This window comes from Phaeodactylum tricornutum, chromosome 21, assembly GCF_000150955.2.
Source record: "Phaeodactylum tricornutum CCAP 1055/1 chromosome 21, whole genome shotgun sequence".
Lineage (NCBI taxonomy): Eukaryota > Bacillariophyta > Bacillariophyceae > Surirellales > Neidiaceae > Phaeodactylum > Phaeodactylum tricornutum.
In genome coordinates, this window is record NC_011689.1 from 427,402 (window position 1) to 454,092 (window position 26,691).

The following is a 26,691-nucleotide window of genomic DNA, read 5'->3' on the forward strand; positions in this document are numbered from 1 at the left end:
GACGCCGGATGGACAACCCGACGTCGTCGCTTCGGTCCGGTGGCAAGCCAACGTCTAGCCGTACACATGCACTCACTGGAGTTTAACCAACAACTGTACATTCCAAAAGGAAGAAATTGCTTCGTTACGGGAAACGTCAATCCGTGAGCCGAGAGGTGTCCGAACCACGGCAAGTCGAATGGACGCGACATTCCAGGGATCTCGACTATCTCTCCAGCAAGAGATTGCGTTCCACCACGTATAATCTAGAGAAAACAACAAGAACGGCACATTCCGAAAAAGACAAAGGACTGCGGATGTATTTTACTTCTCGCAACTCCAGGACCAATAGATACATTGGCGGATGGATTGCAAGCACTTACATGAACAACGCTATATGTCTATGTTTCGTGTCTACCAAAAGCAAGAGAGCTCGGATCCTGTTCTGCGTTATGCTCGTTCGCCTGCTGTGCTCCGCAAAAAAATCAGACAGCTCGCCCCGCTCCAGAATCGGTGAGTATCAATGAATAACATTTACTTAAAAATGTGTGTTGTCGCGAAACGAGATATTGTTAAATAACATCATCCGCGTAGAAGTGACTGCGAAAGCGAAATTTATAAGTATTTGAACGACACATAGAGTCGCCGTTGTGGATACAGGAGAGCCGTTGTTATCGACTCGCTTGAGCCTCTCGCACGGAACCAACGGCGACGTTCGAAAAAATGAGTACGTGATGTTCGTGGTTCACATTCTTTCGATCCGTTCCACCGACGCCAATTATCCGCAAACGACAGTCTCTTCCCCGAGAAGTCCCACGCCAACCTTCACTCTCGAACTACTGCACGATGAAGCTTTCCAATCAGACCATTATGTTCACCCTCGCGCTAGCTTGTTCCTTCCTCATCAATTGTTGCAGTGCCAATCGTGAACAGCTTAGAAGACTGCCACGAGGCCGTCCGGATAATCGCGTTCGCCAATTGGAACACAAGGGCACCAAGCATCGCACTCTGAAGTCATCAAAGAAGTCCTCCAGTGGTAAAGGCAAGGGTTCCAGTAAAGAGGAAGAAGCTCCGGTTGTGTCCACCGAGCCCGTAGGCCTTGTTGGCTGCGTCAGCGATCTACGCACCTGCTTGGACGGACCCAGCCTTAGATTTTCAGTGGTCGTAGAAAACAGCTTTTGTAAGTATCCGGTGCTCCAAACGCGGTAGGCAGTGATTCCCTTCACCCGTTACCGTTTCTCACCTTGGTGTCGTCCGTGCCCCCTGGTAAAATGAAGTGCCGGACGAGTTGGATCTCACGGTGGTCCCTCCTAGTGGCGGTCTAATCAATTACTTGAGCCCCAAAAACGAAACAAGCTTGGGAAACTTTTTCATTACCTACGGTCCATACGACTTTCGTTCGTTTATGTTCGATTTCGTGATTCTAGACGTTGGGTTTCCTCTATCCGCGCTGGAGGCAGGCGAATACAATATTCTTGTTTCAACGAGAGCTCAGGAAGACGTGGTGTGGACGCTGTCTACAATTTTGGACGGACAGATTGTGGGACCCCCTCTTCAGGGAGTAATTCCTGCTGCCAACATGGATTCCGATCCCATTGTCGCTACCGTATCGGCTCTTCACAGCTCGTCTAGTGAAGAGGCGATGTCAGCGTCCTCATTTTCCGTGACGACATTCATCCCCAGTTTAGCAAACTAGACGGCCTTGGTGTCGTTGCGCCGGGCGAAACCATTTGGGAAAAGTACAAAAACGGTTGTGGCGGCAATCTGATGAATGAACCGCAGCGATTATTTATAGTTGTCAAAAATGGAGCTGTACCCCTATGGATCCAACGGCTCAATTTGGTGGAAATGATGAGCGCCTCTTGTTCTGTTTCATGCATTCTGTTCCTGACACGTGTGTTGTTGAAGACCGATGGATGGTACGAGCGAGCACCATTGAGCCTCACTATTCCATTTAAAATGTATTTGTCCGTATCGCCTAGTTCATGGTTTGATATTCGTTTTCTTTTTGTAGGTATCCGTTCTAGGTGGCGGTGTAAGAATCAGCGTAATTCTAAGAAGCTTCTCGAGATATCTATCCAGTTGGTTTCGGCAGCATTCGGAAATATTGTGTTATTGCGTTGAGCGGCGAAAGGTGTAGTTTAGGTGTGATAAGTTTGTTTCCATAGTTCTGATGTCCTAGTACATGTCGAGTTCCATAATTAATTCGTATTGCATTTTTCCAACCAGAGTCACTTTCATTTAAGTTCCGAATTACCGGTATTGCTCTGCAGATCATGTCAGATACAGTTGTCTCTTTTCCTTTCTTTTATTGATCGACCATGAAGCTCTTCCGTTTCACTATCGCAAAATTCAGCTTTCCATCGATATATCTCTTTCTGTTTGCGTCAGCGTCTCACGTATCTGCTTTCTCCCAAGCGCACAATTCCGATACCCACGCACACCCAAACAAGAGAAAAGACATGCCCACTCCTCTCTGGTTCCAACACGAAATCACCGTCACGGCTCCGTCCCGCGGTTGCCACCTGATTACCCGAGATATCCAAAAGGCGCTTCAGGATGATTTGCCAAAAGTTCACATAGGGATGTGCAACGTATTTGTCCAGCACACGTCGGCGTCTCTGACCATCAATGAAAACGCCGACCCGGACGTCAGAGGAGATATGGAAACGGCTCTCAACAAAATTGTCCCGGCCCAGTGGAATCGAGACGGGACCTTCAAACACACCCTAGAAGGTGACGATGATATGCCTGGTCATGTCAAAAGTAGGTGCGTTGCCGTGGTATCATAGCGTGGATGTTTCTTTGTTTGGTTTACGTAGAAACCGGTTTTTTCAAATTCCTCTTGCTCACTGTCTTACTATGGACGGCGTATGCAGCTTGATGGGTGCGAGTTTAAATATTCCCGTCAAGTCGGGTCGACTGGCGCTGGGCACTTGGCAAGGTATTTATTTGAACGAACATCGCGATCAGGGTGGATGGGGTGGTGGACATCAACGCAGCGTTATTATTACAGTTCAAGGACAAGGGAAATGAGAGGGACAAAAGAGTTTGTCTAATATTACTATTCTCCATAAAATGGCCTTGCAATATGCAATTGTTAAATCATGTTGTGGCTATTACTATTCGTGTCGGTGTCGGTGTCGCTCTCTTCAATCCCCTTCGTCGACGCACGACGTTTCCTGACCGCCACGAAAACTACCAATAGTGTAAGTGCAAACACCCCTCCAACAGATCCGCCAACAATTTTCTGTCGATTCCTGCCATCGTCACTTCCACCACCGGCACTGTTTCTCTCGTCGGCAATACCATTGATAAGAGTACCATCTCCACGATTTTCATTATGTTCTTCGGGGAGCGTATCACAAAGACGGCAATCAATCTGATAGTCCCGTTGTAAAACCAAACGTGGAATCCAGGTACTGTCATCGTCACAGGCTTCCTTAATGACGGCGCAATGCAAAGCGTTGTCATTGTTACCCTTACAGGCACCTGTTTCGACAAAGTCACATGTGCAATCGCCATTCTTTCTGGAGCGGCCTTCAAACGCAGTCAGAAAATTTGAAGCCGTTTCCGATCCGGAGATTTGGCCATTGGGTGTAAGGGGACACTCCGCTGCATCCCAGACGCATGCGCTATTCCCGCTTCTCCACTCACATACAGGAAAGAGGGTGGGGTCCCCCACACTGAAGATGCGATTCCCTCGCACAATACATTCACCATGCTCGTCAGAAAAAGACGCAGAGTCTTCACAGGCCTCGGCGCTACTAGTGCACTGGTTGCGATCCACACCCGTTCTACATGAACCTACAGTCACCGTTTGTACTTCTTTTTGCGAGAGACAGCGATATTCGTAGGTTCCCGAGCCTCCCATTTTGATCTGTCGACTGGACCGAGAAGAACTTCCGCAAAAACTCGGCTTTAGAGTGCATTCGCTGAACACTCCATCGCTTCGAAGACAGGCGCCAGCTTCCACATACTGCTTTGTTAAGCTTGCATTTTCATTTTCACCGTCGCTCATTTTTTTTGCAACTACAGCAGTAATAATATGGAGGCCAAAGGAAGTCGTCAGTAGAATTGCTGTCCGGATAGCCATCAAGCAAGATACTCTCCACGCGCCGCCACGCGCCATACACCGAGATTTTGGAAACAAGCTCCTCCAACTCTCCAATAAATTGGTCTGACAAAGATCGGAACAAGAGATAATATATCCTGCTCTATTTTGCGACTCCGGACGGGATCTTAGCCACGCTCCAATGTGCCTCTCGGACAGTTTGAGGCGATTTAGGCACACGCCGCGGCTTCAGACGAGAACCCTCCGAAGCAACCATCAGTTAGATCCGAAGCCACCCGAGAGATCTCATTAAAATAGCCTCGACAACAAAAATAACAGTCGACAATGAAGGGGCTTTCATCTGTTGTCGTCTTCAAATACTTGACGATCTTCATAGTGGTCGCCAGCGCTCGTCGCTTGGAGGATGGCGGTTCGAATTTTGCCGGCGAATTTCTTTCTGATGCGGAAGTATGCGAAATGCAAGAGGAAGCATGGCCGAGTCAGCTGGGGGAATGGTTCGGAGCGCAGCATTCGTGCGAATGCAATGGTGCTTCCGATGAAGAAGGCGTTGACGTCGTCGAGACGAAATGTAAAGCAACCGAGCAATTTTGTTGCCCTGATACAGGCCGATGCCACGAAGCCCGTCGAGAGCACTACAACATGAAAGCCAAAGACGTCAACCGGACTACCGATCAAGGGGGTGACTGGTTTTGGACATCCGGAGTGGAAGCAAATATGTACTGCTACACATACTTGGGTGACGATCTACCAAACGGACGGGTAGAGATTTGCGAAGACACCGATTTTGATCCCGACGCGCCTGGAAACGAGTGGAGCTGCGACATGATCAACAATGGCGAAAAATGTCAAGAGTGTTCCCAGTGTGAAGATGACGACGCTACCACCAACTTTGATTGTTCCAATATTGCCGGCATAGATGACATTCCTGCCGATATCTTTCCCAAAACTGGAATCTGCTATCGCTTCAATGGAGCGGAGTGTGCTTCCGCCTTTATCACCAAGCCCTTATCGGTGCAAGCGACAAATGGCGGAGATTCCGGCAGTACGAACGCCGTTCTGTCAGGTCTGTGTTTTGTTATTGCGATTTTGATGGTTTTTGGTAAGGACGTTTGATGCACTTTACCGTTCCGCTGGGTATATTAGACGTGATCGCCTTCTCAAATAATATTGCATGTGATGATCGCTGGATGTACCAACCCCAACAATGTGAATTTTATTCTGTGGTCGGGGACACCGAAATTCCGATAATCTAGAAAATGAACGATTGATAACACTAGCGTCTTACCTGTAAAACACTTTTCCCTCGTCAAGATCTAGAAGGCCGAGTTACTCGAGAAATGATTCGAGTTTCCGTTCGTTAGGCTGGAGTGACCACGGGTGTCCAGCAGCATCCGACCAGGTCGGGTGGTACCATATGTGGTATACAATCGTCGACGACAAGCCTCCCAGCAGGAGGCCAGCCAATACATCCGAAGGGTGGTGCCATTGGTCCACAAGCCGGCTGGCCCCCACGAAGGCTGCCCATCCCCACGGCAAAACGCACGCACCAGCGCACAAGATGCGGGTCGTCGAGCGATTCCACCGGGACAACAGAATCTTGCCCAAAAAGAACCACACCAAAAAAGTCATGCCACAGCTGGCCAAGCTACTGTGTCCCGAAGGAAAGCTAAAGCTTGCCTCCCGAATCTTTTCCAAATCTGCCGTGCACTGTAAAAGTTGCTTATCGAATCCGCAGAGTGCGTAGAAATTGGGTCGTCGCCGTTGGATGTAGAGTTTGAGCAAGACCGTGGCACCTTCCGACAGTCCAACGGCCGTAATTAGACCACAAAACGAGGCGTGTACGTCATGCCAGCGAACGTGAGCGGGTCGATGCGGCGCAAACGACCAAGCCGCCATCACTACCAAAACCAGAGGTATCCAGATGGACCCCCAAATTAGTAACGAAGCTTGTATGTTGCAAGGTCAGAAATTTATACGTAAGGAACATCCTTGGTCCCGTCGATTCCTACTTACATCCAACTGTGGGTGGATACGTCAGGTTTTGATTCAGCAAAAAGTCGAGTATGACATCACCCGCTTGGGTTTTTTGAAAGGGCGGGACGTTGTGTTGGATCGTTGTTTCGATACTAATCAAGTATCGCGGAAAGTTCCAGCCGAATAATCCGAACAAGATGGAGCACAAGGCTTGCTGAACCAAAGGCCGACTAGAAGTTCCAATGTCCCACGATGGCGACGACGACTCGGTCGAGGAAGAACGCGCGAGACGGTTCTTGGCCGTGTTCGACGTGTTGAATGAGACTCGCGGCTGGAGTGGAAGAAATTCCACTGCCGTTTCTTCGTCCATGGATGCGTATCACGTCACAGTGGCGATACGGCGGAGCGTGAATAGAGGAAATTCGAAGAGTGCGGTAAAAGGCAATGCAAAAACAAATGGCGACTTCGTGTTGACTGTGAAGTAAGTGTTGGCGGAGTAAGGGGTCCTGCCGGAAACCCGAGGGGGGCAGTGCTTTCCCGTGGACGATCGACTCCATTGCGAGCAAACGAAACGGTTTCTTGCCGTTCGAGAAAACGCCGTTCGATTAGAGCATCTTGTAGGAGAGATTCTGTCGATACGACACGAAAAAATGTCTCGTGACGTACCAGAGTTCTCCAGCTCATCTCGATAGGAAGGCCTTCCTTGACCAGGCATCTCTACCTATTGGCCACCTCGTCTCACAAAGGCTCCGTTTCATCGCTGACGTTGTCGCAATGGTGACAATACCGGTATTCGTTGTGCTTATCTTGGTTACCTGGTTGGGCACTTCGGCGGCGTTTACGACTCGAGTGTTACCAACGACTCCCGCTGCAAGTGTTGGTTCTCGCTTCAATCGTAGTACTAGAACTCCCATTCCGAATGCCGACGGAGCTGACGGCTTTCGATCCAACACGGCCTTGCAAGCCTTGACGATATACGGACACCCGGGTTCCCGATCGCCTTTGGTGAATTGGGCCTGCATCGAGCTCAATGTGGACTATAGTATGGGGGATTTGTCCAACAATCCGCATCCCTTCCGGCAACTGCCTTGTTTGACGAACGACGACGAAGACGTGGTGGTGTTTGAATCCGGCGCCATTCTGCAGTACCTTTTACGATACTACGGACCTCCCAGTCTGACCAAGGAACAGATTGGTGCCATCATGAGTTGGATAACGTGGGCCAACGCTTCACTGGATCCTATTTGCTTTTTGGAAACACCCGACGGCAAAGTGTACGATACCGGCCTGAAACAGCCCAACCGGAAAATCGATCAACTGAACGAATTGCTGGGCAGGGAAACGTATTTGGTGGAAGGCGCGGGTTTCACGTTGGCGGACGTCGCTGTCTCGAGTTATCTACTGTACGTGCTCCAGTTCTTTCCCAACGTGGATCTGTCGCGGTGGCCGAACCTGGTCCGATACATGACAGACTGTGCGTCCCGACCCGGTTACGGACAAGCCTTTGGGGAACCAACACAAGCCAGCTTGGTCCAAATGCTCTCGTCTCCGCCACCGTCATCCAAAGATAGCAAATTGTTTGGTATGTTTTAACCGTACGTCACCCAAGAGTATAGCTTGCGAGTCTCGTGTAGGACTTGGTGAAATTGTATCGTAGGTTGATTTGTCGTCGATTTCCGCTCTGGGTATATTGCGTTGCGCCGTGGATTGGGGGTATGAAGTAGCTCGACTCGACCAGGAAAGATGGATTATGCTACCCACTATTGGAAGTGACCGAGCAAACTAGGTAGGTAGTAGGGAGGAGGCAGGCATTCCGTGAATGGAACTGTCCATGGAACCAAGGCACGTTCGTGACCTAGATATTTTACGACTCCCATCAACGGCTTTTGGCGCCCCGACCGAGTCGGTGCCGTGTCGCGATTCCAGCGACTCCCACGTACTCAACGGATTCCGATCGCCGAGGGAACGGTTTGGCGCAAACCGTTGCGTTCCATTGCCTCCCTCGGGTCGAATTCTGTATTGTAGGTAGTACCTACCTATTCACTCCTCTGTTGGTCCCATTCACAGTCAATTCCTTAGAATACCGTAATAACCAATCGTTGACCCAGTCAAGTTCAAACATAGACAAACCGAAGCGTTGGAAGAGCACAGGAGTGTTCGATTCGGGACAAGGTGAGTCGAAAGGGAGCAACACTGGGCGAGAAATTGCCACCGAACAACGCCGGACTCGATAGCGTTAACTTTGTTTCGTTCCTGACGAAACCGAGAGAGAGAGAGAGCAACGATTGTAAACTTTGATCAGAAGGTACTTTAAGTCTATCACGTTGTTTGAATCTAACGTGAATTCATGTTGCAATTCCTGACAGAATGGCGGGTACACCACGGGGGCGTCGTCCGAAAGATCCGGCGGGGATTCACGCTTCCTCCTGGTCAACCCAGACGTACGACGAGGAAAACCCGCCGCGGATTCCTCCGGTAGAAACGACTGCCACGTCGTACTTGGACATTTCCCTGCCTGCCTCATCCGATTCCTTTCCGGAACGCGGTGACGAAGACAGCGTCCGGTCCCAGGCAAGCGTCCTTCGTGTTATCCAAAGCAATCACCGGGCCGTGGACTCCTTATTGGGCATTATGCCTCGTGAACTTACACGCGGTTTACGATTGGACAGCAGTATGTCCGATCGTCTCGACTCGCCTTGCTCGAGCCCGGAACAGTGGGATTCCTTACAAGAAAGCGGACAGAGTCAAAACACCGTCGCCAGTTTTGTGTCGCGAATTTCGCAGCCTCTGGTCACCTTACCTTCTCGTTCCTACACGTCTTGCGAACGTACATCGCAGGGCAGACCTTCGCCATCCTCGAAAACTCCACGTACCACTGGATGGACAGTCTGGTCGACGCAATTGCCCTCGGCATGGCCTGCCAATTCCCATGCCGTGAGCAATGAAGCATCCGAAACCAGTGCCCTCGAGAAGGAGTGGAGCTGGCGTACGCACAATCAACTGTGGATGGAAGTCGGTAGTCAACACGAAATCGTTTCGACATCCTGCCGTCGGGACTGCAACGGAAGAATTATGCCCGTGGCCGCTCAGTCGCCCCTCACCAAACCCAACGAAATCTTTTTTCGGGATCGTGAGCTTGTCCTCCAGGCGTCCATGGCACAGCGAACCATGTACGACATTCAGCTGAACAACGAAGTCGGTGTTTTGGGAGGCGCCTGGCGAGGCCTCGTGCGACGTCTGGTTTTGCTCGCACTAGACGACGTCAACGCCTTGCAGCTGAGTCGGGCCTTGCAACTTCAACTACCCTTCCAGACGGGCTTTGAGGCCTACTTGACCTCGCAAGTCATTGAAGCACTGGACAGAGGCGACCCTGCCGAAGTTGCCGATGTCCTTAGCGTCGCTTTTCTCAATCGGAACGTTTCGCGCGTTATTATACAGAACTTGGGACCCCGGTACGACTTTTTGTGGCACTGGAGCACCGCCATTACTTGGAACCGCGTGTTTGACGCTTGGGGACAGTTCCCGATCGTTGGAATCACGGGTTTTCCCGCCACGGAGAACTTCCCTTCCACACGCGATCACGCTCTGGCGTCAATCTTTCGCATACTATTGGGACAAGGTAACTGGGTCACTCGTGTTGTCACGCAAGGTCGGGAAGGACTATTGACGGACAACCCCAACAACACGGCGCAGAATCTCGCACCCGAGTCCAACGGCTTTGAACTCGCAAACCGCAACCAGTACGGAACGTACTTTGGACGCGCTAAGACTAACGAGTTCCGTTTCGCCCATCGACTGCCAACCGACGAATCGATTGTGCGGACGTTTGTCACCAGTCCGATGTCCACAATGACGAACAATGGGGTTGTCCACGTACTCCGACAGCTAGCCAAGCACTGGCACAATATGTTGTTTCAAGAGTGGGGCAACTTTGCCCACCAGCGTATGGAGCAGTTAGATCCCTTTGAAACACTACGATTTCACATGCCCCGGGTCCTCCTTTTGCTGTCGAGTTTACGGGGTCGCAACGCGTGGGATGCGCAGGTGCTGGGCCCGGTTGTGCGCAGATTGCAGGCTTTAAAGCCCGATGTGGATACTTCGGCGGCAGTGAATCTGGTCAAGGAGTTACAGGAAGACGTCGTGGCGACGGTGGCGGGTGGCGTTTCTTCCATCAGTGATCCCCTTTGGTCCTGGTTGGAGGCCATTGGAGAATCCTTGAATGTTTTGAAAATTCAAGCTGGAGAAGTCCTCAACATTGTCACTCCCGTCGAATTGGGCATTCGCCTTGGCCACGATATTGTCACCCAAGTTAGTTGGAAAGTTCCGTCGGACAGTGTTCTTAAGGCAGCCATATTGAATCATATACGAGGGCAAGGCACGGGCGCTGTGAACAAAAGGTGTATCCATAGCGCTCTTCAGAAGACGACCCCTCGCGACATGCGCACGTTGATAGAACTTGTGAAGGGTGATCTCGGCCACCTGACGCCAGCTCAGCTGCTCCTCGGTCGAGTCAAGACTTTGCTTCAGCGAGAGCTTCGTCGTGAGTACTTAAATCACACCATTCGGGAATTGTCCATGGGACCGCATGTGCAAGGTTCGCCAGAGCCGGACGAGTGGTACTGGTTGGAAGAAAAGCACAATAAATCGCCTCATATCTATCTTGGTCGTATACCGGGTGGTGATCTCCATCGATTCCTCCATGTTGCATCAGGCAACGATCGGATACTATCTTTGAACGAAGTGATTGTATATTCCTATATTCCTGTCGCGGAATCCATTTCGCGGGCCCAAAAGGTACGCCTTTCGAACGAAGTGGGGTAACGCAAGCAATCTTCTAGACTTTACTGACATTCTTGCACTTTTAGGCTTTCATGACGATCGAGCTCGAGTACGGCAAGACCTTCTCGTACAGCGCCTTTATGGAGTTTTCATTTCTTCGGACCGCGCTTCAACGGCTTGGTATGTATCCAATCTATCTCACTGTCAAGTACAACCGTTTGAGGTCTTATTGTTTGCTCACTAAAATATTTTTCGATCGCTAAACAGTTGTTGTGTCCCAGATGAATTGCGAAGAACTCGACAATGCTCGATTGAACGTCCTCCGAGAAATACAGCGCTCGAAGCAGATCTTCCTCCGTCCAGAAGATCTCATACCCGGGAACACTTACTATACATATGACCAATCTACAGCTCTGTACATGCCGTTCGTTTGCGACGAGAAGACTTCGGTGTCGAAAGAATTTGTCAAGGCTAAGGTTGTGCGGGCACCGCCACAGTCTGTTCTTGTCGTCGGAGGAGGCCCGGCTGGCCTGATTACCACGATCCATTGTGCGGAAGCATGTTTGGCGACCGGGGGGCTTATGAAGCTCCAGGAGGCTCGCGATGCGTTTGCCAAAGGAGGTTCAACCTTCGAAAGAGCTCAGATCGTTCGACTCGATGCTCGCTGGATATCTATGCTGCGTTACCATCTTGGAACCATTTTTGAGGACGTCTACATTCCTGCTTCCGGGGAAACCGATGCCCAGTTAGGAAATACACTGTAAGTGAGCATTTTGCTGTCTGCGTTGCTCTTCTTTTCTGGCTGCAGCTCTCATCACAATACCGGCCCTCGATACAGTCCGACGCAAGGTTTCGTTGAGATTACGATCAAAGATTTGGAAAGTTCCTTGCACACTGAAGCCTCTCGTCTTTGGTCTCGCGGGATAATTTACGTTCACACTGATTCCAAGGCCCAATACGACTCCATTTCTAACAGTATGATTAAGCAGGGCAAAACCCTCAAGGACGGCGATGTTGTTCTACGTCCCGTAGATCCGGATGGTAGAGACTGTTCCGATCTTTACTCATGGAAAGTTGCAAAACTCCTCTACACACCGCCACTGGGGATCGACGATTTAAAAGTTGGTCAGGAGTACGGGGTCTGGGTACACCAGTATCAGAAAGTGATTCAGTTTAAACTCATAGGAGTTGATCTCGACGCGAAGGTATGCCAAGTAGTAGGGCAACCAACAATGTCTCAAGCTCATATCCGAAATCTAATTTTTTGCGCTCTTCTGTTAGTCTTACAAGTTCCGCCCCCATGCGAAGGGGATCAGTAACCTGAATGTCAACGCGACGAATCTACCATCTCTTTATCCACTTGGAACGGATACGAAAGCTCATGTAGGCGTCCAAGATATTCGGTTTCAGTGCATGGAAAAAAGACGTACAGGAGAATTTCTTTTTCAGACCGTACCCATGGCATCTATTCAAGATGCCAAATTTACTCTTGATCTCGGAAACACGCATGTCGTCGAAGCCATCGGGTAAGCATTGCCTTTACCATTACGCTCTTCCCTCAACGAACATGTCGTCGGGTTGTGCACTCACTTTTCCCATTTCTTCCGGTCTCTTAGAAAGCAATACCCATCACCCACGCACATTGGTGTCACCACAAAAGAGCCTTACGGCGTGTGCTGTATGCAAGGATTGAAAGTGTCCATGGGGATGCACAATTTCGGAGAGAAGCGATGGGGAACCGGTATCTTGGACGACGTACGATCGCAAAATGATCAAAATACGAGAATCGTAGGCGACTTCACAAAGATGGTCCGAGTTGTGCCTATCGTCCAGCGCATGTATGAGACCATATCCAAAGATGACGATTGGCGAATCCATTTCGACATTCTCGTGAAGGAAAGCGGTGTCCCAGAACTGGAAAAGGTTCAGTCTATATTCCCCCAGCTGGTGACGGCCTGCAAATGGCTAAGCCAAATGTCAGGAAGTTTTCGCCGTAAAACTTTGCAAACGCGCTTTTTTGAAACTGGAGACAACTACTACCTCGGGATGGAATTTCCAAGGGAATATGAAAGTTGGAAGAAGGAACTTTCTGATCGCTTGGTAGAGCCTCTGGCGTCAAATCGAGAGTACGTATCCAAATCCAGGGCGATCGGTCGTCTCCGTTCTACTTTTGTGCATCACATTGACCGACTATGGTATGAGGGGTGCCTCGAGACCATTCGAGCTGGCGATGTGTACAATCCAGGAGCACGCAAGCGCGTTCCCCGCCTCTATCTCATCAATTCATACACAGCACGCTCCCTGAGTTCCTTGCCAATCGGAGAGAGCTTCCGTCTGGTGGCGGAGCCACAGGCAAAGTACGAAGTCCTGACGAAATCAGTAACGCAGGTTATTGTGCGGAGTGTGGAAGGGTATATTTCAAAGTTCCAAAACGATACCAAGGTCTTGCGTGAGGGAAACTTGACCCGGGGTCCAGACGGGAACCAAGAGTCGAAAGTGGTAAGTGAAATGCTATCGTCCCTTTCCTGATGGAGAAGGTGTGTCCAGTCTACGAAGATCTCACACAGCCCGCGTCGTAGTCCTTGGCAACCTTCGATGTAGGTCACTACGTCAACCATCGAACCATGCGTATCTTAGACAAGGAGAAGGGCTACATCTTCGCTTTCGTCGGAGACGAGCAAGCCACCCCGCATTTTATGCGGTACAGTGGGCTGACAGGCGCGTGCATCAACGCGATGTCTTTCAGCAATTTCATCGCAGACGCATGCCTCGGGATCTCTTTCGAGGTGAGGGTGCAGCAGTACGCGAAGGAAACGGATTGGTCGAACGGAGAAGTCGTTCAACGAGGAACCGGGGCAAACTACGGGCAGGACGGTTTCTTGCGTCCGGGCTTTTCCTACCGAGACGGAGTGGACTACTTATACTCAAAAACAGTGGAGTTCGAGGAAACCGGACAAGATTTGGACACATTATTGTCTCGCGACTGGATGGTTAAGCTCACGGCTTCCCTTGTACCTCGTGGGCTGGAAAATAATCAGGCCTTTCTCGGAAGCTTGCAGCAGCACTGGAATGCGGCGGTGTTTGACAAGTTGGAGGCTAAAATAGAGTCCGATATCCCAGCCGATGGAAGTGGAGCCAGTATCGTCGATGCCGTTCGGTATAGTCGCAGTATCCTGGCCGAGAAGGATGTCGTGATGACTGAATACTGTGAACTGTTGCTAGGGCATCTGCAAGTCGATGAGGCGACTAAGAAAGTCCTGGCTGCACAGCATTTCCCCCGTGCTCGTCGACTTTGTGCTATTCTCAGTCAGTTAACCGAATTCGCCTCCAACGCCTATTTGCACAACGAGCGGGTGAGCTCTGAGCTCTTCAACCAACCGAAACCGGTCGACTCCCTGATCGACGACTTCTCTGTGGAAGCCCAGAACTTCGCGAACTCCTTGACCCAGTCAGCAGCTCTTGCATCCGGCGTTCTTGCGTTCCGACTCATCGGCAGCAGCCTTGGTAATCTTGTCTCTGCTATATTTGCTGGATTAAACATTGTGATCTCGTTCGGAACCATGGCGAATGTGTCTCGATACAAGATTCGGAATGAGGAATCGCGGGTCTTGTTTGCCGACCAGAAATTTTCCCGGGTGCAGTGCGGTGTTTTCGCCTTGATGAGCCGAGACGAGCAAGATTCGACGCCGTTGGCGAAAAATCCCTTTTTGAATCTTTTGGAGCAACGGGCGAGATCGTTCCGTGACAGCTTGACCTACTACGGGTACAGTAAATCATCTGAATTTGACAATGCATACGAGCAACTCAAGTCACGTGCGAACGACATAAGCGAGATCCAGAAGTTTCAAGATTTGCTGGTCTCCAAGCTGATCGTGGACACGTATCATGTCAATAGCTACGTGCAAGAAAAGCTTGTCGATGTTCTCCGAGTGCTGGACGAAATGAACTTCCTGCTCGAAAGCAGGAGCTCCAAGTCAGGAAACGATGCCAAGCAGCTATTCGACAGGTTGCTTGCGTACGATCACATGATGGAAGACTCGTTGCAGAGAGGCCCAGTGCGCTTTGGTTTTATCAAACAGCGAAAGTTTTGGCATTGGAACATTATCGTAGCTTTCCGGTACTTGTACAGTCTCCTCTGTTGCTCCTCCAGACGCCACTCCATTAAGTTCGCTCCAATTCAAACTGAAACCAGAGGTATCGTGAAAAGTCTTCACTTTCTATCGAAGGAACACGATTCGAAGGTTTTGCGACGTGAGAGTCGAGACTTTGAGACCTTCTTCTGGGCCACTCGTGAAAGTGACGTCGCCTCTCTGATTTTCCTGTCTGGTTTCTTCGTCTTCGTCGCCTCGGTCCTTTTCAGCGTAGCGCGAATCTTCGACATTGACTCTCTGGAAGATGTCGCTTTCTGGGCCAATGCTGTGTCCACAATTGGTGCTGTTTTGGCGGCTCTACATCTTCTTCGCAAGCTTGTCATCCTAATTGGGCTTTGGACAATCCTGTGTTCGAAGACGAGTCGTACGGATGGAAAGGATCGCGTCAATATTAGCCGGATCCGTAACGTGACGATGACTCAGATTCTTCTGACCTTGACCCGTCTAGTAACTACCCTGGCTGCTTCCGCGGCCTTGCCTTGGTCAGTGATCGAGAACGCCTTCCCTGATGCTAGTTCCTTGAGCTCAGATATTCCCGTTTGGATTGCGTTGGGTGCGGTGTCCATGGCGATTCTGGCAACAGTATTTTTCTTCCTTGTGGAATATGTGGTCCGCTACAATCTCAGCCCGCAGCTTGGACCCTTTGTCAGCGAGCTTTTCCGCGACGAAATCGAAAGCATACACCAGGACTTGTCGGTGCGTCAAAATGAGATAGACACGAAGATAGTCCAGGACCGTGAAAACTGGGAGTATGTTGCGAGAGAGTTTCTGCACAAGTACCGCTTCGACACCGTGTTTGCGGCGGATCGGTTCGGTACCATACTCCAGTACATACAATCTGGAATGAAGCAGCCTGCTGACTCCAAGTGAGATATCTTATCCCAAGTCAAATATGAAATGATATTTGTGGTGCTTATTAGAAATTATGGATGTGAGTAACAAGGTTAACTTAGTTTAGTGTGGGATTTTTTCTTCTATATTCAAGCAACGAGGATGTTACTTTTTTGTGCGATCGCATTGTTCATCCGGTTATCACCTTTTATGTTGAAATAAACCGTATTGGTGTGGATCAATTTCCAGGTGTGCGTTACTGTGTCCCATTTCTCTTGCAGAATAGGTTGGTTTTCAACCTCCACTCCAGAATCCAAGGGGATTCTACTTCGGGTTGACAGTGAAAACTGCAGTTGAGAAGATTCTTTGTAAAATATTTGTGCCTTCACAGTCAGCATTGCTTGCACTAGTCAGGAGTGGTATTGCGGTAATCAAAATGAGAACGCCAATTGCAGTAGAATTAGTCAAAGTCATACATATTTCATACCGCAATTCCTTGGGACATGTACTGATATAGGTCATACTGTCGAGTGCCATACGATGTTGTGGCCTGTTTAATCAAATCGAGGGCAAAGGCAATTGTCTCTCCCTTGCTCAGATTGGTACAGAAGCGCTCTTTAAGCTTAGCGACAACCTCTACAGTATCTCTGCCTTCAAAGCATTTGAATGTGCTATCCTTGCTCATGATTTCCACAACTGTAAGGAATGTTTCAGAGTGACACTGCAAAGCCAAAAAACCGCAACAGAACAAAGTGACGAACTCAGAGAAGAGAGGAGACCGTAATCCACCCATCACATCTAGCATTTCTTCAGTCAACTTGAAAGGCGTGGACATTTCGAGACTGAACGAGCCCCCTGGAGCAGCTCCAAACACAAAGCCAAAGTCGATATGAATCACATGGCCCGCAGTATCGAGCAGAATATTACCGTTGTGCCGATCTTTGAACATAAATAAGTATGACATCAACGAATAGGCTGCCAGGCTTCGGACAAAGTTTCGTTGTGCCGACTTGAAAGCTCCTCCAGGATTTGCAGTAAATTCTGTCATACGGTGAAGATGCTCTCTCAGTCCTCCTTTTCCGTAACCAGGGCGCTTTTTCAAAGCGTCGAATGACATGGCATTTCGGACCATTTCAATGACACCCGTTGTTCGCCCCGTGGCGAGAATGCGATAAGGATTTACCCACAACTCCAATCCAGCAAGTTCAAATGCTTCCTGACACAATTCAATGAGCTGCATAACGAAAGCTTCTTGGCGGAGATCGTCGTTCGACTTGACGATTACTCCGACTAAATCCCACCCTGGAAGTGATCCCTGAGGACTGGTTGCAGATATTCGTGATTTCTTTTCAGCCCATCGCTCCCCGAAAGCAAAGCGTCCCCAAAAATCCGAATTTTCGATTAGCTTGTCAACATTTGCGACGTCCAGCAACACAGAGTGTCGAACAAATTGAATATCCTTCTTTACCAATTCGAGTAGCTCTCCATTGGTAACCATGCCTCCCTTCCACAGAGTCAATGCCTGAAGAACAGCAGGAGGTAGTGGGCCACATCCAGCCAAACGTGGATCTACGTCACCGGCATCGATTGTAGGTGTTTCACTGAGATCCCGTGGGGAGCTAAAGTCTTTTTCAGGGGAGCGATCTGAGAAAGTTCGGTTTAAAGAAGCATGCTGTAAAACCTTCGCTGCATCTGCTGCACTAAGCTGCCCCTGCGCAACGCGATTCTGAATGAGATGTAAGCGAATAGATTCCATTGCCTCGTCTTCTTCGCTCGGCTGACAACGCATAGCCTCCTCGTCTGAGCTTTTTGGGCTTAAAGCGATGAGCCCAAGTGAAGCGAGCTTCTGCCGAGTGCTCTCAAGTTCGACGTAAGTGGCATCTACAACTTGATCTTCGTGTTTCAAATCCTCCGTTTTCTCCAACAGTAGCTCTGTCGCCCGTTGTCGTTCTAATTCCTGAAGACTTCGTTGAACGGAATCGGCTGTTCCAGCAGCTATAGTATTGCCTTGGAAGCCCCGCATCATGATAACGTTCAGTACTTCTCGACGCACGTCCCCAGTAGGAGCGAGAGTATTCGATAAATCGACCCTGTTGATCCCGTACTGCATTTTCCCTAGAGCCGACATTCTTGATCTCCTCCGATTCACAAGAGGCGAACTGGTTGGTGGCGAGGGTTTATCGTCCAACGTCGAAGTTTTTTCTGCGTTGGAACTAAGGGTGGATTCTGGACCATCTACTCTGCGATGGTCGGAAGCAGGATCGTTCCATTTTGCAGAATTGTGTTCTACGCTTTCCACAGTAACGTCGTTGTCACCATTCGCGTTAAGATTTGGTTCAATCGCCGCTTCTTTGGTAAACTCCTCTGCAGTAGCGGTCGAGTTTACTTCTGCTACGTTGAGATCAGGCAATCCAACTTCGTTCATCTGCTGTACAATAACGCTAGCCACTAGATCCTCGACATCTTGTCTCGGAGTCAATGACACTTCTGCAGCGTTACCGGCGATCCCGAAACGTTTCAAAGCAGTAGCTGCAACGAGAAATACACGGTGGTTAGACCGATCATTGCCGACAAACACTTGCTTTGGTATCTACGAATTTGTCTTGAAAGACTTACGTTTCGGAGACCGTTTCGAATCGTCAGAGGCTTCGACACTTAATAAAGCATCCCGGTCCGACTCGTTGAGAGATTGAGACAAGAATTTGGAAGCAACTTCATCTTTGGACTCCTGAGGTTGTGGCTCGTCCGCAACCTTTCCATCAGGGACATCAGGTAAGTCTGCTTCGGCGGGAAACTCCATGACTTGCGCACTTTCTTCCAAGTACTCGCTCCCTGCATGCGACTCGCTGGCTATTGGATCCAATGGCATCTCCTCAACGGACACAATTGGACTAGAGGATTGGTTTTCTTGGTCTTCTTCGGCTATCATCGCACCTCCATCAATGACTTCCATTAGGAGTAGTATTGGCGTCCGTTCTTTACTCCGGAAAACGTGTCCTTCTGTTCTGGGCACCCGCACGACGCGCACTAAGTTATCGGTGCGATTCTCTCGCAAAGCATTCAAAGGATCACCCCCCATTGTTCCGGATGTATTTAACATCCCCAGCTCCTCCTCCAAGGCTGCGTGTCTTTTATCGATCTCCAAAAAGCGCAACTTTTCTGCCACATCACACAGTCGCTTGGTAAAATTCAAATGCGCCGAGAAGTACTCAGCATGCTTGGCAATTTGGAGTTTGTGCGAGGCGGCTTGCGACGGATCGTTGTCACAGGCGTTGCAATTGATGTCCACATTGGCACGTCGTCGTGACCACAAACTGTTCCGAGCTGATCGAGTCATTTGCCACGGCGAGTTTCGGCGCAGAGCTTGCAGATCCTTCATGACGAGAGACAAAAGATCGAGTTGATGCGCCGTTGCGGATAACATAGTACGCAACGAGACGGATCCGCCACCCCAGCCATCTTCATAGTCAAATAAGATGGATTCGAGCTCACAGACAAAGCGTAGCACGGAAAACCGTCGGGCGCGGCATGGCGGGGAGCACACAATATTACCAACAGCGCTGTTACCAGTTGGCAAACTCAATGAGTCTTCCAAATCCGCAGTGTGACTCCAAACGAGTTCGAGGCCGAGATGAATAGAATGATGACAGACGACAGTGAGTAAGAAGTCTTCGAAAATATCAATCTTGGCTAGTTCTACAGCGTTGCGCCCCGGAAGCATGCGCAAATGAATGTGGCATAATTGTTGCCAGAAGAAGGCGACTGAGTTTAATTCACCCTCCTCGCACAGATCTAGGAAAAAGTCCAGTATGCATGTCAGCATGACGAGATCGTCATCTCCATTGCACGCGGAAGAATCAGTACCGCCGTAGTGTGCAAGGGTCGCTAGACTGTAGTTAGCCTTTTTTGGCAAGGCGTAGTCCATCAACAATTTCATAGCCGTACCCATGTCACCAGCGACGCGAAAGGCTTGTTTTTTAAGCGCCGTGACTGAGTCCGCGGGCACGACGCCGGCCATTTCGTCCAGTTGAGTTAAAAAGTCCGCCACCCCAATTTTTCCAGACAAGAGTTGCGTTTGCAAATCCTCCAAAAATGGTGATATCTGAGCAAGGTTTCCGAATCGGGATAAATCCAGCAAGGTTTCTAACAGAGCCTTTGTAGACTCCTGTGTTGGCGGTAACGTGACCCAAGGTTGTTGTCGTTGTTGTTGCTGCTGTGCACTCACTTTATGCCAAGATCCCGTCAAAGTTTGATGTGGATGTGAATCTCCGTCGTCCGGGGGCGACGGAGTCCGGGATGTGGAGCTTTCTGAATCTCCTTCTCCCACCTGCGTCCACGATAATTCTTCGGCTTCGTCCGTCATTTTGCTCGTATTGCCGGTTCCGACGTCGATTGTGGGTCCGACCTCACCGTCAGGAATGATCGTGGAAGGCAATTGTTCCATGTCTTGATGTAACTGAGCGGAACACATCGACGATTCCCGTTGCACAGCCTGCCAACACAAGGTCCGGGCTTGGGCAATGGCTTCGCGTTCGTGCTGCGCGACTCGCCAACACGCTTGCATGAACATGACGTGGGTCAAAAGCCCCTGTCCAGCGAGACACTGTTCGCAGAGATCTTGCCGCATTTCCATATTCTGGTACTGAAAGAGTGGTGCCGCGTTGGCAATCACAGTTCGGGTAGTCGTCGGGGTCCTGGCTTCCACTACTCCGCAGGATGCACACACGCGGGGCGTGCTATTGCGAAAGGATGACGAGCGGGTCGACGTGATCTGAGGTTGCGGGGGGACAAGGCGGGAAGGCAAAGCCGGGGTCGACAAGCGCACCGCCAAGCCCGACAAGACGTGTCGTAACCAGACATCCCGACACGTTGTACTGGGCGTTTGCAAATAGACGTGAGTGCCTTGGCTGGTGACAACCCGGAGCGTCTTGGCGTCCCGTTTGGTCCAGGCGCAGGCGCCGACGACGTCCAAGCTCACGACGGGTGAGTCCGATGCACGGGGATAGGAGACCGAATGGTGAGCCGCGAGAGACTCGTAACAGTCCAAACGCGACGCTACCAAGACGCAGTACTCGTCCGTGGCGGAGCCGTTCTCCACATTCGTCCGCCAGAGCGTCCCACGACACACCCCGTCTTGGCGGACTGCCGGGTACGTGACCCCCATCATTGAGCCGAACCGATCGATGGATACCGAAACCCTAGGACGTTGAAGTTGTATATGGCTAATTGTAAAATGAATGGAGAAATGAATGGAGAAATGGAACGGTTGATGCGGAGAGGAAAGCACTCTCGTTCACAGCATTTGTAACTCTCTCTGCCGCAATACCCCGACGGCTTTGGAACTCTACCGCGGAGGAGTTCGGATGTCGTTGCGTCAAGTTGAATGATAATGTATCTGTTTCTCTTTGGCACTACGACACAAAAGACTGAAGAGACTGACAGTCATGGATCCCTCCCTCACTGTCAGTCTGTGCGACAACGAATGGGCATTGTTTCCAATACTACTAGTAGCGTTCGGTACCAGTCGACCGTTCGGAAACATCGCCAATTTTGTCGTGAAGAAGAAGCAATCCTAATAGTACAAACACCGAAACAAGAAAAGGATAGCAATTTATACTCGATTTGCTCCCTTCGAGTATTAATTACATCACGCTTTTATCGAGTTGGGTTAGGTGGTGGTTGACAGTTCAAAAAGTGGGCAACGAATAGTCAAATGCCTCTTTGATTTGGTCGAATCCAGACACTCACATTACAATCATTCACAGAATTGTCCGGTATGATCCAACATCTTCCGTACAGAGGGCACAAAATGATTCTGGATTCACATCTTATTTTTTTTGAATCGAGAGATATTACATAGTGTCTGGTAATGTAAATGAATGCATAGCACATTATTCCGTCGTCTTAATGCACGGGAAACTATATTGCTCTGACAGTTTCCAAAGGCTTGTTTCCCTCCTTCGAGCCTTTGTACCGTCGAAAAGCTGGTGGTGGTACGCGACGCCCATCCGAATTGGAAGGCCCTCGCGACCGTCCCAACAACCTCTAATATGGTACAAAATCTCTAACAAAAGATGATGAACGGAAACAAATCGCGATCCTGAAACAGCAGTATCAAATCGTAAATGTACGATTTAGAAAAAAAGACCCACGACCCCCAAATGTCTCTTTACTCATAAATATTTGTTTCGAAGCTGGCATCATCTGGGAAGGAGAAATTAACCCGTGTAACCACTTCACGAAACCCATCTACGTGGAAATGCGCATTCATTTTCCCATAGTTTGGCCCTACCAACTTCTTTCATCGACCGGGCCTTCCATCGCTTCCCTTGTGTTTTTATCTGTGTTGACAATGAGGCTGATCCTATACGGCTTCGTTCTCAGCATTCTAGCGTTGTCTCTCGCGTCCGGTGTCGCTTCGCCAGACCAGCCCGGAAACAGTCGTGTTACCAACGACAGTCTCTGCCGCTGTGAACAGCCGCACGAACACATTTATCCCGGGAGAGGTCGCGCTGAGGAGATTTTGGCGTTCGATTCGGAGGACCCCACGCAAACGGAGACCTTGCGGGTTGAGAGCGGTGGTGTGACAATACTACCAACGTACCACCCCGCTTGTTCCTCTCAAACGCTTTTATCGCACTACTTCGTCCCAAATAAACTGTTTTCGTGCACTGATCAAAACGAGATGGAGCAAACGAATGGACACTCTCACTTTAGGAATCTTAGAAAAAGCATGGGCAAGGGAGGCAGTAGCGGCAAAAGTGGCAGCAAAAGTAGCAAGAGTGGGAAAGGTAGTACTAGTAGCAAAAGTAGCAAGAGTGGCAAAGGTGGAAGCAAGAGCTCGAAAAACAGCAGTAAATCCAGTAGCGAATCCGATGACGATGGTACGTTGTTTTGTACTAACGTGAGCACTCACTGCCACATCTTCAAGCTTACCGGGGTCTCTTTTGGTCGTAGATTCTTACTATATTGGTAAAGGCAAAGGAAAAAGTATGAATACCCCCTTTCCTAAGACGCCATCTCCCAGTGGTACTCCTACCCCATTTACAACGGCTCCAACAGCCCTCCCAACTTTGGTGGATGCTATTATCCCTTTTACCGAGGCCCCCACCTCCGCGCCATCGTCGAAAATGGAGACGCCCTCCGACACTCCGTCAATGGTGCCATCTGACATTCCATCTGTAATGCCTTCTACTGATACTTTGCCGTCGCTGTCACCCCAACCAACGACATCGGAAACCCCCTCATTTACCCCTACGGTATCCCTTAGACCAACACTTATATCTGAAAACACCTCAACATCTCCGTCGGAAAATCCCTCATCGCTTCCGTCGCAATTTCCTTCCTCATCTCCGTCTACTACTCCCTCGTCCGAGCCTTCAGCATTTCCATCACAAATTCCTTCATCTTTGCCCTTAATTTTGGGAACTCAAGAAGATTCACTAAACTCAGAAGGGAATGCTACTAATCTCAATGCGGTCGCGGTGGAAAGCATTGAAGTAGCAACCAATAGTCCGAGTGTTTTGAGCCAGGAACAAGCATTTTCTTTATTCTCGGCCCGGACAAGCAATCAGTGCCAACCCTTTTCGGTTTACGCAAAATGTGATCGATCGAACCCCTTGTCATTTGCCCGTGCCGCATCCGTCAGTCAAACGTGCACCGATTTTAACGTCCCATCTACCACCGAAGGAGAAGATAGCATGAGCGGCAGCTATGACACCTGGAGCGGAACACTACTCCCACAGCCTATGGTTTTGCGGCGAGGGGACGTCATTGTGGGCTATGCCTCTTTTTTTTCAGATCCCTCAAGTTGTGCGGTTCAATTGAGCGAACCGTTTACTCTGGTTAGGAGCGTGTGCCACGTTTCCCCCACCTTCCCTCAAAGCAACGGCGAACTATCGACATCGCCTGACGATTTTCAAAATGTTGGTTGCGTGACCGCACCAGGTTCTCAATGTATTGTGATGGCGTATGCTGAAGTGACAAGAAAAGGCTGCAAGCTCAATAAATTATAGTCAAAATTAAAAAAAAAGGATGATATAATTTGAAATTCGTCGTATTGCAGCGGAATAATCCTCTGCGGATCACTATCTCGAACAGTATACCTAGTTTACTTGTTGTATCTTTCAATAAAATAGTCCATTTGTACTACTACTTGAAGTACTGAAGGGACAATATTCATTGGTGAAATGAAATAAAGGCGAGAAGAGAAGGCATCGGGACGCGAAAAAAGCTGTCTGTGGAACATTTTCGGAGCACCAGGTTTTCAGCATATGTAACCCGCAATCGAGACGCTAACAATGAACAGATACAACAGGTAAATAGGAAAACTATTTCTCTTATAGTGTTGATTATACGTTGCAGCAGAAATAATTCATTTTGGACAGGCACATAACGGTAAACGTTGATATCTCCTCCGAAACAAATCCAAAATTGGTGAATTTCAACATTAACTGAAAATAATTGTCATAGTCAATCTAATAGAGCGAGTGTTGAAAATAACAGATTTGAATTCAAATATCATATCAAAGCAGCTTTCGAGTATATTAAAAAATTGTCTGGAATAGTACTCTCGTCGCGAACTTCGTATAGTCTTTTGGGGAATGAACATGCGTTGAGGTCACAAAATTTGTTAGATGGCTTGTGTCTCCATCGAGAACATGAAAACCAGGCCAAAAACTCAATAACCACTTGGCAAAGTTTTGGTTGCTATTGCAAAGGACGTGCAGAGGCTCATGTCCAAAACTTTTTTCGTTGACAAGAAACGTCCACCAGCAATTTTCGAAATGTGAAGTACCCTGGAAACGACTGGATTGACTTGACCATGCCAGCTTCAGGAAGAGGATTTTCGGTCAAAAGACTATGCCAATCAGCAGTCCAACCATTCACATCAATAAATTCTCATAATTCCAAAATTCTCCGAGTGCAAATTTGCTGGACAGAATCATGCACCCTACGTACGCTTTCTTCGTGTTTGCATTGGTCTTGGTATGCGCTGATGTTTGCAGTGGCCAGGAAGTCAAACACCTCACCGGGGCCTCACCCGGAAACACTAAGAAACGGTCGGTGGTAACGCAAGAAAAGGGCTCGAAGAGTCGTCGTCTAAAGAGCTCTAAAAGTGGTTCAAGTGGTTCAAAGACTAAATCCTCCCAAAGCAAGAGTGGAAAGAGTGGCAAAGGTTCAGGCAAAGAAGATACCAGTGACGACGTCATCGACTGCGGCGCCGACACGCTAACTTGCGCTCTAGGACCAAACCTTCGCTTCACGCTCTATGTAGAAAGTGATGCTGGTAAGTGTCTAGAGCGAAGTGAGCTCGACCAACCTCTAATGTTTCTGGATATCTCACCCTTTGCCTGCATCCCATCCCTTTTCCAGACAACCTGGACTTGACTGTCCTTCCTCCCGTAGGTGAACGCCTTAGTTTCAGCAACGACAAAGATGAAGCAAGTTCCGGAATATACATGGTCGGGTATGGACCAGTGGACGAGGCTGGAATTTTCGATTTTATTGTGATTAATATCGGATTTCCTTTGGCAGATGCGTTAGCTGGCAACTATGAAATAGTTGTTACGACGGCATTGGGTGCTGAAGTTCCTTGGTATTTGACCGCCACTCTGGATGGGGAGGTTGTTGGCGCGGTAACTGGATTGATTCCGGCCGATCAAGAAAGTTCCGAACCGAATATTTTTACACTGGAAGCAAGCTAGAGCACTTCGATTTAGCTAACTTTTCGCCCGTAGATGGCTCCATACTGCTCATTCGGCGTTCCGGTCAGGGAGCTCTGCCACCAGTGATATCGGGAAATCTATCTTCCTTAAATAAATACATATTGCTTTCCCTAACTCGTCTTATCGGACGTTCTTCCAATGATGATAGTGCTGAAAAGACCACAAGAGCGTTTACAAAGCAATCTTCATGCATCACTTAAGCTAATCTCCAAATCACTTTGCGTTTTGTTGTGGCTCTCAAGTTTGAGGTTTCGTGGGCAACCACCGGTATAACTTAAACAACATTGTATACTGCACACTTTAAAGATTTTGATCTTACTGTTAATTGTCAATTTGGACTTCCCACGAAGCGATATGGTCTACGTGATAGGCTATCCTACTCTCAGCGCTCATGTCACGACACCTGCTGTGTAATGAGCTTGCCTTTTTCGGTTCCGACGTGTGCGTCGGGTTTGATCGCCGTCGGCGTCTTTATACTAGACGTCGGGACTTGAAAGCGAGTCTGATGGAATATTCTGCTGTCGATGTTAAAGCAAAGTATCCGACGCTGGAAAAGGCGGAAATTTTGTCAAATGATTTTTACGCTTTGCGCCAAGTGCTCCTGCGAGCGCCACCTTCTTTGAGTTTCTTTATCATTTGAATTGCTGAGCGGCGAATCTTGGCCGAACTTGCAATAGCCGGCTTTTTGCTTGACAAAGGGCATATCGTTCCTGAGTACGCTAGTCCTTTTTTAAACGAAGCTGTATAGCCCATATCGACGAATCTATATCGGTACACGGAGGCAAGATTACTCTCTATCCATTCAGAGTCAACTGCTTTACAGTGGCAGCTGATGTACACTCAGATTGGGGATGTATTGGATACACAACTAGCACAAACATACACTCGTACCACAAGCCCATGAAATTCCATCACCTCCCGTCATCAGAACTGTATGTGCTTGCGGGACCACATAAGTCGTTGAAAATACCCAGTAGCCACAACGAAGATTTCGGAAAAGTTCCAGTTTGTGAGCCAAGCGAATGTTCACAATTACGGTAAGAACTTGAAAGCAAGTCATGAAAAGAAAACACATGAAAGGACAACGAGTGTTTCCAGACTCGGATCGTGGACGACTCCTTCCTCACTATCAGTATTATGTGTATTAGCATATGATCTAGTTTCCTCTGTCGTA

At 49.1% G+C, this 26,691-nt stretch overlaps 8 protein-coding genes across 8 annotated transcripts; 6 read left to right on the plus strand and 2 right to left on the minus strand.

Moving 5' to 3' along the window:
* Positions 1–376: 376 nt before the first annotated feature.
* Positions 377–1,958, plus strand: PHATRDRAFT_49269 (predicted protein; the record flags this gene model as incomplete). Its single annotated transcript, XM_002183833.1, has 4 exons — positions 377–492; positions 620–706; positions 897–1,159; positions 1,257–1,958. The coding sequence occupies 4 exons, from the start codon at positions 377–379 to the stop codon at positions 1,673–1,675; spliced, it is 885 nt and encodes a 294-aa protein (XP_002183869.1). The 3' UTR covers positions 1,676–1,958.
* Positions 1,959–2,301: 343 nt separating this feature from the next.
* Positions 2,302–3,637, plus strand: PHATRDRAFT_49270 (predicted protein). Its single transcript, XM_002183834.1, has 2 exons — positions 2,302–2,749; positions 2,859–3,637. The coding sequence occupies exons 1-2, from the start codon at positions 2,442–2,444 to the stop codon at positions 3,013–3,015; spliced, it is 465 nt and encodes a 154-aa protein (XP_002183870.1). The 5' UTR covers positions 2,302–2,441; the 3' UTR covers positions 3,016–3,637.
* Positions 3,638–4,354: 717 nt separating this feature from the next.
* On the plus strand, positions 4,355–5,419 carry PHATRDRAFT_49272 (cell surface protein). Its single transcript, XM_002183835.1, has one exon. It carries the CDS (start codon positions 4,379–4,381, stop codon positions 5,165–5,167), a length of 789 nt encoding a protein of 262 aa, XP_002183871.1. The 5' UTR covers positions 4,355–4,378; the 3' UTR covers positions 5,168–5,419.
* On the minus strand, positions 5,381–6,398 carry PHATRDRAFT_39949 (predicted protein; the record flags this gene model as incomplete). The annotated part of the gene is made up of 2 exons (XM_002183959.1): positions 5,381–5,952; positions 6,068–6,398. 2 exons carry the CDS (start codon positions 6,396–6,398, stop codon positions 5,381–5,383), a joined length of 903 nt encoding a protein of 300 aa, XP_002183995.1.
* Positions 6,399–6,988: 590 nt separating this feature from the next.
* Positions 6,989–7,537, plus strand: PHATRDRAFT_15764 (predicted protein; the record flags this gene model as incomplete). The annotated part of the gene is made up of 1 exon (XM_002183836.1): positions 6,989–7,537. A coding segment is annotated over one exon (549 nt), but the record flags the coding sequence as incomplete, so codon positions are not given.
* An 8,742-nt stretch (positions 7,538–16,279) lies between these two features.
* Positions 16,280–16,789, minus strand: PHATRDRAFT_7164 (predicted protein; the record flags this gene model as incomplete). The annotated part of the gene is made up of 1 exon (XM_002183960.1): positions 16,280–16,789. A coding segment is annotated over one exon (510 nt), but the record flags the coding sequence as incomplete, so codon positions are not given.
* Positions 16,790–22,136: 5,347 nt separating this feature from the next.
* On the plus strand, positions 22,137–23,804 carry PHATRDRAFT_49275 (predicted protein; the record flags this gene model as incomplete). The annotated part of the gene is made up of 2 exons (XM_002183837.1): positions 22,137–22,673; positions 22,768–23,804. The coding sequence occupies exons 1-2, from the start codon at positions 22,142–22,144 to the stop codon at positions 23,802–23,804; spliced, it is 1,569 nt and encodes a 522-aa protein (XP_002183873.1). The 5' UTR covers positions 22,137–22,141.
* A 931-nt stretch (positions 23,805–24,735) lies between these two features.
* PHATRDRAFT_49276 (predicted protein) lies at positions 24,736–25,627 on the plus strand (the record flags this gene model as incomplete). The annotated part of the gene is made up of 2 exons (XM_002183838.1): positions 24,736–25,078; positions 25,165–25,627. 2 exons carry the CDS (start codon positions 24,736–24,738, stop codon positions 25,494–25,496), a joined length of 675 nt encoding a protein of 224 aa, XP_002183874.1. The 3' UTR covers positions 25,497–25,627.
* Positions 25,628–26,691: the final 1,064 nt, after the last annotated feature.